Source organism: Mirounga leonina, unplaced genomic scaffold, assembly GCF_011800145.1.
Source record: "Mirounga leonina isolate KUSES-001 unplaced genomic scaffold, KU_Mleo_1.0 Mir_98, whole genome shotgun sequence".
NCBI lineage: Eukaryota > Metazoa > Chordata > Mammalia > Carnivora > Phocidae > Mirounga > Mirounga leonina.
In genome coordinates, this window is record NW_023270921.1 from 6,713,845 (window position 1) to 6,727,403 (window position 13,559).

Here is a 13,559-nt window from a genome sequence, read left to right on the forward strand (position 1 = left end):
TTCCAGTCCCCGCTCTCCTACAAAGCTCGACAAATCTCTCCCCTCCTCTGGGCTCCTGTTCCCTCCTTTGCCGAGTAGAGTCAAGAAGGGCTTAGTGGACCCCCGTGGTCTTCCAGCTCTGAGCCTCTGACCTCAGCTCCTCTCAGTAGCACTGACAGGCAGGGTTATTACAGCGAGGAAACCCAGGGAGGTAAGACACGGTGACACTGTGCCTTATTGGCAGACTCAACATTAGAACCAGGTCTCAGAACATTAGAGACTGGAGCAGTGGGGTTAAGAACGTCGGGATTCTAGGGGTGCCCGGGTGGCTCAGTCGGTTAAGCGTCCAGCTCTTGGTTTCGGCTCAGGTCATGATCTCGGGGTTGTGGGATTGAGCCCCACGTCAGGCTCTGGGCTCAGCACGGAGACTGCTTCTCTCCCTCTGCCCCTCCCCCCCATCTCTAGCTCTAAAATCAATCAATCAATAAAAACTTAAAAAAGAAAAGAACTCTGGGATTCTAGAATCACCCATACCAGGATTCAAATCCTAAATCTAACACTGTGTGAATGCATGGCCTCTCCAAGCCTTGGTTTCCTCATGAGATTGTTTTAAGGATTAGATGGGATAATGCACCTATAATGTCTGGCATATTCTGAGAGCTCAAACATTGCCTGAGTTTATTACTTTCTGTTTGAAAAGCAGGGCAAGAACAAAGGCCCTACAGTGCTTTGGTAGATCTCCCTCAGACTGGCCTGAAGTAAGATCATAAAGCTCATGAAAAACTGTCTTCTGCTAAACAACCACCACAGAAAGGTGAAAAACTTTCCTCCACTAACAGCTTCCAGACCGCAGGCAGGATGGGACCCTGCGCTTGAGTCCCCAGATCCTGACAAAATCACTCCCAGGACTACGGCTTCCCGTGACATTCAAAACTTAGCACAGGGCGCCTGGGTGGTTCAGTTGGTTAAGTGTCTGCCTTCGGCTCGGTCACGGTCCCAGGGTCCTGAGATTGAGCCCCGAATCGGGCTCCTTGCTCCGCAGGGAGTCTGCTTCTCCCTCTCCCTGCCACTCCCCCTGCTTGTGCTCTCTCTCTGTCAAATAAATAAATAAATAAACTGAGGGAAAAAAAAGACTTATCACAGTCTGTCCTCAGGCGAGGATCCTCCTCTTCCTCCCTGTTTCCTTAATAAATATTTGTAAACATCTTCCTCCAATTACAGTAGTAGTAATAATAGATCTATTTATTCATAATTGGAACATTACATATACTTCCTTATGTTTTATTTTTTCAAATACATTATGAGCTCTTACTACATGGCATTAAATCTTCTGTAGATATGTTAATTTTAATGACTCAAATATTACATCCTTGTGAATGAATTCAATCATTAAATAATCTGCGTGAATACTTCAGTTATTTCCATTTCTTAATTTCCAAATTATGCTTTCACTGATCACTTACTGATTTATATGTATTTTTACACATCTGAGACTACTGATTCTGGCCTCCAGAAAGGTTCTACCAATGAACACACCCACTGTTGGCGCACGAGAAGGCCAGTTTCACGGCAACCTTGCCAACACGGAATAGTATCACTTTTAAAAGAACAATTGGCAAATTTGCTGGGCCCAAACCAAACAAGCCTATTGTATTCCTGGCCCCAGTAGGCGCATCCCTGTGTTCGAGACCATCCCAAGGCACTCATCCCAGCATGACGCACCCTCCACAGTTCCTCAGGCTTCCAGGCTGAGCTCACGTCCCGTTTCTCCTCTGTCCCTCCCCAGCGCTGAGTTAGTCCCTGGCAGCTCTGTGCCCGGGTGCCTGTTCGGACACCCATGTGAGGACCTACCTGGTTACCTGTGCTTTTCCAGCTAGGCCAAGGGGCTCCTTGACGACAGGGACCATGTTTGAAACCTGCTTTGAATTTGTCCCAGCATCTGTTATGATGCCCAGAACACTATTTCTAGGAGTGTGGTCTCTGGGTCTCCTGTATTATTAGAAGCACCTGGAATGCTTGCTTAACACAGCCCCGGGCCCAGTTCTAGACCCACAGAATCCGAGGGTGGTAGATGTGCCGGGAAGCCCCAATCTGCCGATCTATGCAGGCAGCTCTGTTGCTCACAAGAGCCTGAGGATACATAGCCCAGAGCTGAGTAGGAATTGATAAGCAACTACGACATGGAAAATCCCCAGGTTGGGGCTCAGGCAGCTCCCTCCTCAGAGGCTACGGAGCAGAGTTCACCCCGCAGTGGGAGAGGACAGGAGCTGGGAGGGGGACATAAGAATTTCCCCTTCCAAAAGCAGAGTGGGGAGGCCCAGGGCTGGGGTGGGGCATCCGGATTGAGCTCTGGAAGAGGGGGAGCGGGGTCAGTGGGGTTTCCTGAGAACAGAAACTGGGAGAAGAGAGCGAGGGGGGTAGCTGACAGCACAGGACGTAGGGAGAACCCAGGACTGGGGGAGACACCCGGAGACCCGGATTCCAGCTTTCCTATGAGACTTGAGGCGAGTCCCTTGCCCGCGCTGGACCTGTTTCTTTATCTGCCACGCGTCAGGGTTGGAACAGGGGTTCCGTTCAGTTCTTCTGATTCCAGGACAGCCCTTCCACTACGGAGGCCGGAAACAGGGCCCTTGTATCTTGGTAACACACACAGTTCTGGGGCCCAGCTCCTTGTTGTCAAGCAGACCAGAGCCCGCTTTGGGTTCAACCTGGAGCAAACCTGGTCTGCAGCAGGATGCGGCTGCCAAATACAGGCGCGGAGTCCGGGTAACATGGGAGGACAGTGGCCAGAGCTGTGGAGGAGCCAGAGGAGCTCACGTCGGGTCCAGTGAGACCCCCAGAATATGCTTGCATTTTGAAGGGTAAATTGACAAACTGGAAGGCATCCAAAGGGAGCTGACAACATGTGGAAGGAGGCCCAAAACCAAATTATAGGAGGTACTGCTAACAACAGTTGGTCAGCCTCGAGAACAGGCAAGAAAACCTGGCCACTGCCTTCAGATCTCTGCGGGACTGTCATGACGCAGAAGCTGTGTGGTCCACAGCCTTGGAGGGCAGGCTTGTGGCTAAGGGCTAGAAGTTTCAGTTCAACATGAAGAAGAATTTCAGAACTGTCCCAGACAGAGATAAGCTGCCTGACTAGAGGTGGGGGTTTGGTGGTGGTAGTGAGATCTCCATCACTGGTAGCAGGCAAGAAGAGGCAAACTTCATTCTGCAGGTTGGACGGAGTGATCACAGAGGACCTTCAACTCCAACAGTCTATATAATTCTATAAAGTATCCTTGGTGTGGAGCAAGTAAAGCCCTCTGGTAAGCCTAAAGTGCAGGTGGAGAGTGAAAGCCACCAGCATGAGCACGGCCTCGGAGGGCTCTGTTGAGTATTCTCCAGGTTGTAGTACTTTGGGGTGAATTTCCATAGTCCTGTACTGAAGCCTTTGGGGCAGAATCCTCAACTTCCCTCAAATTGTGAGCTGCACCAGGCAAGGGTGAATAAGGCAGAAGCAGCTCACATGGAAGCTGCTCGGTTATTCCTTATGTTGGTGCCCTTGTTAGGATGGAAGCCAAGAGCAGCCCTGAGGATGGCTCAGCCTTTCCTGACCACACTTGGTCTCACCTCGCCGGAAGAACCATCGCTCCACGCTTTCCATGGGCCTTCGGGCTTTGTGTATTGCTGATTGAGTGGTATCATCTATGTCATTATTCCTGCTTCGCTTAGAGAATTCAGTAATCAAAGGACCCTCAGGAGTTCCCTAGCTCCTTTCCTGTCCCCTGGCTTCCCTTGGCCACAGAGTCCTATCACTCCCATTCTGGCTGAGGGATGCTTCCTGGGATCCAGCAGGCAGGGCTGGAAGGGCCCCTGGAGACAGTTTATTCCAATCCCCACCTCCTATTTCTAGATGGAGAAACTGAAGCCCAGAAGTGGGATGGACAATACTTGTCAGAGGCCACAAAGCAGGGGAACAAGTGCCCTCACGAGAATCCAGGGCCTGGAGGCCCTTCCATTTCCTTTCCTTTATGCATACACCAGATTGATCCCAGTAGCTGAAGTTTAGGGGACAGACGATTCTGGGCCTCACGGGACTCAGGTCACAGCCCTCTGCAGTATCAGAGCTGCCTTTCCGGCATCTGGACTCAGCGTGGGTGGGGCCCCGCACCAGTAGTTTCAGAATCTTAACAACCACAGGCAGAGCCTATTGGCTGAGGGTAGAGGCAGGAAGGAGGTGGGGGTGGAGGCCCAAAGGGCCCCCTCCAGAAGGCAGAGGAAAGGCAGGGCCTAAATATTCAGGGCTGTTGAGAAATATTAGCGTTCACACCCAAATCACAGAGGCTCCGATGGAAGATCCCCATAAACACAGGTCTCAGCTTCCCTATCTCTAAGATGGACGGACAGAAGTATTTTGGCAAAGTAATGCCTGAATCTGATTTCATTTTCACATGCCAGGGACACTGAAGATTTAGTTCATCTCATTCACACTACAGAGTGTGGCGTCAGCATCGCCCACTGCCTGCCCGGGATGGATAAGCGTGGCTATGAGATCAGGGTGGCCTAACGGTGGGAGGGCCAGCCTGCACCACTCGGCTGCGCTGGGGGCACCGCCCATTCTCAGAACACCTGTGATGCCCCCAGCGCACCCCACTCAGGGGCGGATGTGGTCTCTAGCGCTTCTATCTGATCGACTGAGGAATGAGATCTTAGAGGAGGACAGAACCACTTCCTTCTTCAGCGCCTACTGAGCCGGGCCATGGCAGACTGTTGGGGGGCCCTGGAGCACCGGGCGCAGCCTCGTGCACAGATGGAGAGGCTGAGGCCTAGAGAAAGGCTTTCCGATATGCAATATTCCTTGTCCTTCTCCCCAGAGCCCACGTTTCCCTGTCCCCCACCAGCTTCCCAGGATGTCTGCCAGTTCTAGTCTCTTCCGAGGGCTTGGAGCTGGCAAAAGCACTCAGCACCACCTCTGGCATTCGGGTCAGCCTGGGACCCTGAAGGAGCGGGACAGGAAATGATAGCAGCAGCCGGGGCAGAGGAAGAGGCATGCTGAGGGCACAGATAATATGCCAGACAGCCACCGGTCTCCCCAGCGCAATGGCAAACTCCCACATGGGGGTCTAGAGTCGAAATCCCAGCTTGCCACTTGCTGCGTGACCTTGGGAAAGCACCCAGCCCTCTGGGCTTCTGTTTTCTCTTCTCTATGGCATGGAGTTGGGCAATGAGATACATCAGGGTCTTTCTAGTGTTGACATGCTTCGGATGTAGAAGAAGGGGCAGGGTGAGGTCATCCTGCCCCCACCATCCTGTATCAATCCTGTTACACTCGTGTGCTCGGGGTGGAGCAGGGCAGGCGATCTACACATGGCTGTCAACCCCTGCATGAAGAGAGCTTCTCCAGAGGACAAGAAAAGAGGCGCCCTTGCTCAGGAGGGCCCGGATAGGTGTCCTGAGCCCTTCACACCACCCTCTGTTCTCGAGCAGCCCCTATGGGGAGGACATGCCCGGAGCAGAGGGTGACAGGGAGTCAGTGGCTACCCGCCCCCCCAGGTTATAGGCAGCATGCCCCACCACCCCGCAATTGCCCTGCTAGCAGAGAGACACCCACTCGCGAGGACAGCAGCACCTCCCCAGGGTGCTCAGGGCATAGTTGCTTGTAAGAGGGAAACACTGGAAACCAGCCTCATGTCTGTGGTGGGGACTGGCTCGATACACTAAGGTACATAACACCACGGAAGGTCACTCATAAGTCTAAACAATGAAGTACATTTTACATACAGGGTTGGGAAGGCATTTGGTAGAATACCAGCATGCAAAATAAACTATTTTCCTTGGTACATCAATGCACACAAAAGAACAGAGATAAGTAGCTAGAATAGCGCCGACTGATGGCACTTGTCATTTCTAGAGAAAGGACTAAGATTCTTGTAGCCGAGGAGGGGGAGCTTTAGTGTTACCCGAATTCTTAGAATTTTTTAAACAGTGATGTGGTCAAGTTTTCTTTGCGTGCAAAGACATTAACAAGAAGAAGAAATACCTCTCTTGAAACCTACAAGCAGCCAAGGCAGTCATTTTACAGATGGGGACGTCCAGGCCCAGGGAGAAAACCTCCTGGCTCAGACCCCCAGCAAGTTAGGGGAAGAGGCAGGAGTCAGACCACGGTTGACTCCCAGGGCGGTGCTTTCTTCCACGGATGCTGTGGCTGGTGGCTGAAAGCCTCTGGGCCTTGTCCAAGCACCTCATTGCTTGCCACTCTCCCTACTCTTCTTGGGGAACCAAGGGTCCAAATGGGAGGCTTTGGGTTTTGGCTGCCCACCTTGATCGATGGTGGAGGGTGAGAGCGGGGGTCATTAACCTGAAGATATAGAAGTTTCCCAGGGCTGCTCTAAATTACCACAGAGTTGGAACCCTAAAACAAATTTATTCTCTCACAGTTCTGGAGGCTAGAAGTCCAAAATCAAGGTGTCGGGAGAGTTGGTTCCTTCTGGAGGTTCTGGGAGAATCTGTTCGATCCCTCTCTCCTAGCTTCTGGTGGGTGCCACAATCCTTGGTGTTTCTTGGCTTGTGTTTCTGCAGCCCTCCGATCTCTGCTTCTGCTATCCCATAGCCTTCTCTCTGTCCAAATTTTCCTGTTCTTATGAGGACAACAGTCATTGGAATAAGGCCCACCCTAATCCAGTAGGACCTCATCTTAACTGGATTCCATCTCCAAAAAACCTATTTCAAATAAGGTCACATTCATAGGTTCTGGGTGTACCTGAGTTTTGGGGGGGTGCTCACTGTTCACCCCGGTACAGATAACTTTCCTAATCTAATGTCAGGGCTACATCCTTAAGGAATGGGCAGCGGGTAGGGTTGTATGGAGCTGCGGAGAAATGGCAAGGAGGTCTACGAGGTTCCTCGTATACTTGGTGAAAGAAGAACTCCACCACTGGGGGAGAGGGAGAAGTGGAATTAGGTCAGGTTGTACATCACTTACCTGGGGGAAAGCATGGACGTGGGATGGATGTTTTATGTATTGTAAGGTGTTTGGCCTAGATGTTCTGGAAGATTCAGGTTTGAAAATAAAGTGACAAGATAAATGATTTTTAGGGATTAAAATTCACCTGGCAAGAGAAACAGGATGACCTGTCTTCAGGTAATGGACAGATTTAGATCTACACATGCTAAAGATGGATGGATTTTTTTTTTTTTTTCTCTTGCTCCTACTCTCTGCCCACGGCAGGCTCACAGGAGTTCCTCCTCCCCCACCTACGGGTCCTGCTCTCCCTGGTCATCCAGCAGGGCTCACAGGACTCTGAGGGTGGAGGACACTGAGGGGACAAAGGTGGGAACCCAAGTGCCCCCAAGATGTCAGAGCCAGAACTCGGGCCAACCATCAGGCTCTCCCTTTTACTGGGGGGGTGTCCCTACATTTTCCAGGTTTCTTTTTTGAACATGAATGTTCATGAATGTTATACTAAGACCCTTTAGAACTCCCTTTCCAGGCAGATTTCAGGCTGTTGTTTACTAGCTGATCTGTGACCACTGAGAGGTCAGGTGGCAGTGCCCCCCCCCCCCCCCAGGACCGTCACCATCTTGACTTACATAGCAGCCTGCTTCTGGGCAACTAATTTGAAGTTTTATCTTTTCTGCCCTCTTTACAATAAAAAAAAGACATGAAGCATGGGCCCCAAACTCAATACCGAATTGAGGCAAAAATGGAAGTCTTTAGGTGGCTGGGGACATATCCTGCCCTTGGGGGACCTACATTAGCCACCTGGGAATTCGACTACAAAGGAAAAGAACAGAATTAAAACCACACACATGTGCAGAAAACGTGTTGCCAAAGATTGCGTCTCTAAGGCGAGGATTATCAGAAGGTTTTCTAACGTCTTAGGTCACTGGGTACAGATGTCCTTTTATAGAATAGAAATCTGGCTTTCGACCTCCCAAGATTTTCAGAGTGCATGCATATGGAATCCTATATTGGCTTTAGCTATGGTGATTTTATGGGTTGGGCAAAAACCACCAGCTCAGAGGCTCCATACACACCAATGTCTCCATGATGCTTGGGGCAGAGGGCTCAGGGCCCAGGAAAGTCCTCTCAGGTTCCTTAACCATCCCACCCTCGGCAAACCAAGCTAAAAGGTCAGATTTGCCTTGTTCCTATTGACGAGGTGTCAGGAGCCTGGACTTTCCTATATACCACTCACCCCAACACAACTGTCTAGCCCCACCCCACCAACCTTCAAAACCCAGCCAAGAGGCCAGCTCTCTCAGGAGAGGCCTTCCCTCAGCCCCTCCTCTCCCCTCTGAGCTCAGAGCCACCCCTCCCTCACCCATTAGGATGAACATGCGAGGATGCTCATGAAGAATGAGGGTAGGAGTGGGGAATGCAAACAACAAAGTGTCCAAACTGGTTACATAAACCACAGAATATTAGGTGGCCATTAAAAATCATGTTTCCATGGACTATGTAACAGGAATGCCTCCAGCAAAATATTAACTAGAATATAACCACTTTAAAATATAGTCCCAGTCGTGTAAAAATAGTCACCCTCATGTATATTATATATATAGGAAAAATAGAAGGACAGTGAAATGTGCACAGAGACTATGTCTTAATGGTGATTTTTAAACTTTTTTATATTTTTCCAAGTTCTGAAATTTTGCCTCAAACATTATAATAATCAAAATTAGATTTCTTAAGCGGAATCCTAAATATTTACTAGTCCTAGGCTCACATCCCCTCTTCTAGTCTTGCCACAATGTCACCTGACCTCTGTTTGAACTCCTCCGGAGATGGGGAACTTGCTACCTCTCTTCCTCACGAGAGGTAGAATCTGGCTTCCTTTAGCTTCCCCTCACTGGCCACAATTCTGCCTTCTGGAACAACAGAGAACAAGGCTGCTCCCCACGTCCCCTTGGCAACACTTCAGAGGTTCAAAGGCAACAGCCAGGCTCCAGGCTTCATGTCCCCAACCCCAACAGCCTTCCGAGGACATTAATGTCCCCGTCTCCCACACCCCTGGTACAATCCAGGCAGTGATGTCCGTGAGGTATAATTATGTCTCCCTGGCATTAACCACATCACCTCTTATCAAAGGCATGCCACTTGCTAGTCAGTGTCTCAGGGGCTCTGCTGCATGCCTTCTTTCAACTAATCCTTAGAACAACCCTATGACCCAGGAGCGAATCTCACACCTATCTCACAGATGAGGAAACTGAAGCATGGAGAAGCCAAGCCCTTTCCACAGCTACTTAACGGAGTGCGATGGAGCCAGGACTGAAGCAGGACCTAGCACCCCGCCCACTGTGCCCAGTGAGGAAATGAACGCATGAGCCCAGCTCTAAAGCCCACATGCTCGGCGTCCATGGTTTGTTTCAGGATTCTGTATGCCTACGCTGGGCTCTTCCGGGTCATTCACTTCTGCATCCGTCCCCCTCTCTCACCGGGCCTGCTACCTGGAAGTGCTCATGAAGGGCTCCTGAAAGCCGGACCCATTGAGAACCCGTTGCCCGAGGCCCAGCTGGGGGAGCAGCACTGAGTGGGTTCTCTGACTCTCTGCTTGGTGCTGCGGTGCCGTGGCCAGAGCCAAAGTCCTGGGGGCTGGGGAGTTCGGACCTCATACCAGGCACACACACAGGGGGTTGGCCATGAGGCACTAGGTGCCCCTCCCCACCCCTGCCCAGGGGGGCCTCTGGACTCCCCTGTCACTCCTACAGGCAAGTCCCTGGCAAATTTGTTTCCTTGGCCCCTCCCCTCTCTGTCCATCCTCCTCCCAAGTCCTCCCGGGGACATGACCACAGCACCCATGGTCTCAGTCAAGATGGGTTTAGGAAGGACCAGACAGTGCAGATGGCTCCTGAGCACCCACCTGCCAGGGATCCCCACTCAAGCATCCATCAGGATTTCAACTCATCCCAATAAGGCAGTGACTTAGCCTCAGGTTGGGTCTCCTGGCTAAGGCCACCAGGCACAGGAGACTACAGAACTCAGCAAACCCTCTAATCCTTGAACTTGGAAGGATGGCGAGGTCCCAGCAGTCAAGCCTCTGTCCCTAAGCCAGGGTAGTCCCCGCTAAAAGCTCCGGGTTCATTCCTTGCTGCCTGCCACCTCCACTTTCCACGGTGAGCCCCGTCATCCTGCACTTTCTCTGGCTCAGCCTCAGCTCCGGCTCTTTTCTCTGCCTCGACTGTAACTCCTACCAAACCGTCAACGTTCAGTCAAGGCATCCCCACACCCCGTCTTCCCCCATCCAAGGAGTCTTCCTGTCTCTCTTGAGGCTGGGTGAGATTCTGCTGCTGCTCCCCGGGCTCACCCCTAGCCTGGCTGTTGGGCCCCCATTTGTTCACTCAAACAGTTCCACAGCACCTGCTCTGTAGGAGGCTATGAGCCCCAGATGGGGGGTGCAGAAAACCAGGCTCAGGTGAACAACTCTGTCATCAACTGGCTCTATGACTTTGAACACATCACTCCTCCCTGGACCTCCGTGTCCTCACCTGTGGAGTGGCAAAGATTTGGCAGCTCAGCCTAGCTTCCAGGGCTTTTGTAAGGCCCTCGGGATGTGAAAGCTCTCTGTAAACTGCCATTCAGGGTGAGTCATTGTTGCCATGACCTAACCCTTCTCTGGTGTGAGCTCATTTTTGTACATCCCATCCTTACAGCCCTGTGTCCCCTGGGGGACTGACAGCTGGTGGGATGGCCTTGGGAGCTCAGGCCTTCCAGGGTTTGGCATCTGGATGAGAAACTGGGCAGGAGCACAGCCTGGAGAGATGGAAACAGGCGTGAACTTTAAATGAACTGGTTTATGGATCCTGCCACATGGGGGCAGGGGCCTGGCATTTCTGGGGCAGGAAGACATGCTGGACTGCCCTGAGGCAACGGAATGAAGGCTTTAATGCCAAAGGGCTTTGGAATCAATAAGAAGCCACTGGAAGCTCAGAGACAAAGAGCACCGGACTAGGGGGCCGGATACTGGGGTTCCACTCTAAGTTACTCTGTGACCTCAGTCAAGCCCCTTCCCTTCTCCAGGCCTTACCCTCTGCTCTGCGCATCAGCCCAGGTGGTACCCAGGGCCCTTTCCCACTGGGATCGTCTGTGCAGGCTTTACTTGCCCTTCACAGCTTGTGTGGAGGGGGTATCGTCCAGTTCAGGCTGTGCCAAGGACAGACAGGGACAGCTGGTAAGGCTCTTGGAAGGGCAAGGAGGCAGGGGAACCCATGCTCACTGTGGAAGGGTCAGGCCTGGAACAGGGGCCCTCTTTCGGTCTCCTTTCGCCCCTGCATAGATGGAATTCACTCTTGGCCCACTTTGCAGATGGAGACGTTAACACAGGTACAGAGAACACAGACTCTCAGACCCTTAGAAGTCATCCTGCTCATCTCCCTCCCTCTCCATGTAGAGGGAGAAACTGAGGCCCCGAGAATGGTACGGGCTTGCTTGAGGTCATGTATCATGTTCATGGCAGAGCCAGGACTGATGTCCACCTATTGCGGGCTCCACTCTGGGTCTCAAGCCAGGCTCAGCTTTCTCTGCCCACCATCCCCATCAGCCAGCCCTCGGCTTCCACGGCTGCAGGCAAGCCTCAGTTTCCCTGTTGGAGTAAGGGAAGACAGGAGAGTTTCCCGGTCAGAGCTTGGTGAGGTTTCTTGAACTAGGAATAAAGGAGGAGTAAGAGGCATTGTACTTAGGGTGAAAACTCCTCTCCCTGAACTAGCACAGGGCAAGGAAAGCTTGCCTTGGCCCCAGTAAAGCAGGAGGGGGGGAGAGAGAGAGAGAGATTGATTGATTGATTGATTGATTGGAGTTTTATGAAAAATAACGACATTTGGTTGCAGTGTGGGGCCTCTCAGGGTCTCCGGAGGCCTGCTCATCAAGTTTATGGGACCACCTCCTCCCACCTGGCTGAAAAGCAGGGAGTAGTAGGAAGAAGGTTTAGAACTTGAGGGTCCTTCTTTCCCCCTCTGCGCCTCGGTCGTCCCCCCGAAGGAAGTTGTCCTCTGGCTCCAGGCTCTGACCTTCTGTGCTGGTCAGAACCCAAGGGGCACCTGGTCCCACTGTCAGAAACCCGAGTAGAGTCTCCTGGGCCCTAACCCAGCTCCGAGGCCCCTCGGGGGAGGGACAGGAAGGAAAGAAAGGGCAGCAGCAGGCGGTAGATCTCCTCCCTCTTTGGCCCCTCCCAGCTACCCCCAGGACAGCCCACACGCACCGGCTTTGGGGCCTGAAGAGGCTCGAGACCCGCGCTTCTCAAACTTTAAAGCCTGTTGTCATTACCTGGACATCTCGCTAAAAGGCAGGTTCTATTTTAGCAGGTCCGGGGCACTGCCTGAGATTCTGCATTTCAAACAGGTCCCGGGTGGTGCCGCTGCTGTAAATCCGTGGACCACTCTGCGAGTAGCGGCCTCAGAGATTGTGAGCCTCAGAACGGTGGGAAAAGCGGAAGGCCCAGAGAGGTCAAGTCATTTGTCCGTGGCCACACAGCGAGCAGCCCCGGACGGAAGGAAAAGGGCACCTGCCATAGCGCCAGACGTTTCCCCGCTCGGGCCGCCGGAATTAGCCGCGCTTCCCGGGCCCAGGGGCCGTGTCGGTAAACTCGGCTGCCCCGCGCGGCTCAGCCCGGGGCCGGGGCTAAGAGCGCCGCCCGGCCGAGCTTTCCCCGCCTCCCTCCGCGCCGGCCTCTCGCCGTCCTCCGCCCGGCTCCCGGGGCGACCGGAGGGGGCCGGCGGCGCCGAGAGTCCCTGCGGCGGAGCGGTTCCGCACCCTCCTCCTCCCGAGGCAAACTTCGCCGCCCGAGCCCTTTACCTTTTTGGGGGCTTTGCAGCAGCTCAGCCTGCTGTGTCCGCAGCCCATCCTCCTCCGGGGACTCCCGGACGCCGCCTCCCAACTCCGGGGAACACCCCGGAGGACCCAGCCGTCGCGGCCCCGCTGATCGCCGCGCGCCCGCCGGCCGGGGCTGCCGGCGAGACCCTGAAACTGAACCTGGAAGCGCAGACTTGAGCCGGAGCTGGGGCGGCCGCGCGCCGTAAATACCCGAAGAGCAGGGCCTCCGCGAAGCCCGCGGGGTTCGCGGTGCCGCCGCCCGAGGCAGGTGACCAGAATCTCGGTAAATGATAACAACCTTGGGCCAGGGCAGAAGAGATCCCTGGGAGCAACGGATGCTTTTCTGGGCCCTTGGCGGAGAAAAGGCCAGGAAAAAAATGAAAACAATTACTTAGAAAATACAACAGCTACCATTTCTTGAGAGCTGTTTCTGTGTTGGCTACATTGTACATATTACTTTATTTTTTTCCATCTCCTTGCAACAAAGGCTATTATTCCTTCCACATTACAGGTTAGGAAAATGAGTCTCAGAGACGTGACTTGCCTTAAGCTCATGTTGCTAGCGAGTACCAGAGCCCAAATAAATTCCAGTTCTAACTCCTGAACCCAAGCTTTGAACCACTTCCCTACAAATACATAATGATACTTAATTGTAATGCCTCTTCACTTCTGGGTCAATAGTTCTTCCCAGCTCACAAGCATCTGTAACACTCTGTCCATCTTGGATAGATGTTACCCATTACAACACCTTGTGAAGCAGACCAGCAGATGCAGTGGGAGTAAGGGACAG

At 52.8% G+C, this 13,559-nt stretch overlaps 1 protein-coding gene across 1 annotated transcript in view; it reads right to left on the minus strand.

Moving 5' to 3' along the window:
- LOC118006600 (coiled-coil domain-containing protein 69-like) overlaps nucleotides 1-11,003 on the minus strand; it is a 32,143-nt gene extending 21,140 nt beyond the window's left edge. Inside the window, exon 1 of the mRNA XM_034999311.1 lies at nucleotides 10,450-11,003. Coding sequence (XP_034855202.1) covers nucleotides 10,450-10,539 — 90 coding nt within the window. The 5' untranslated portion in view covers nucleotides 10,540-11,003. The remainder of the gene's footprint in view (nucleotides 1-10,449) is intronic.
- Between the last annotated feature and the right edge of the window lie 2,556 nt (nucleotides 11,004-13,559).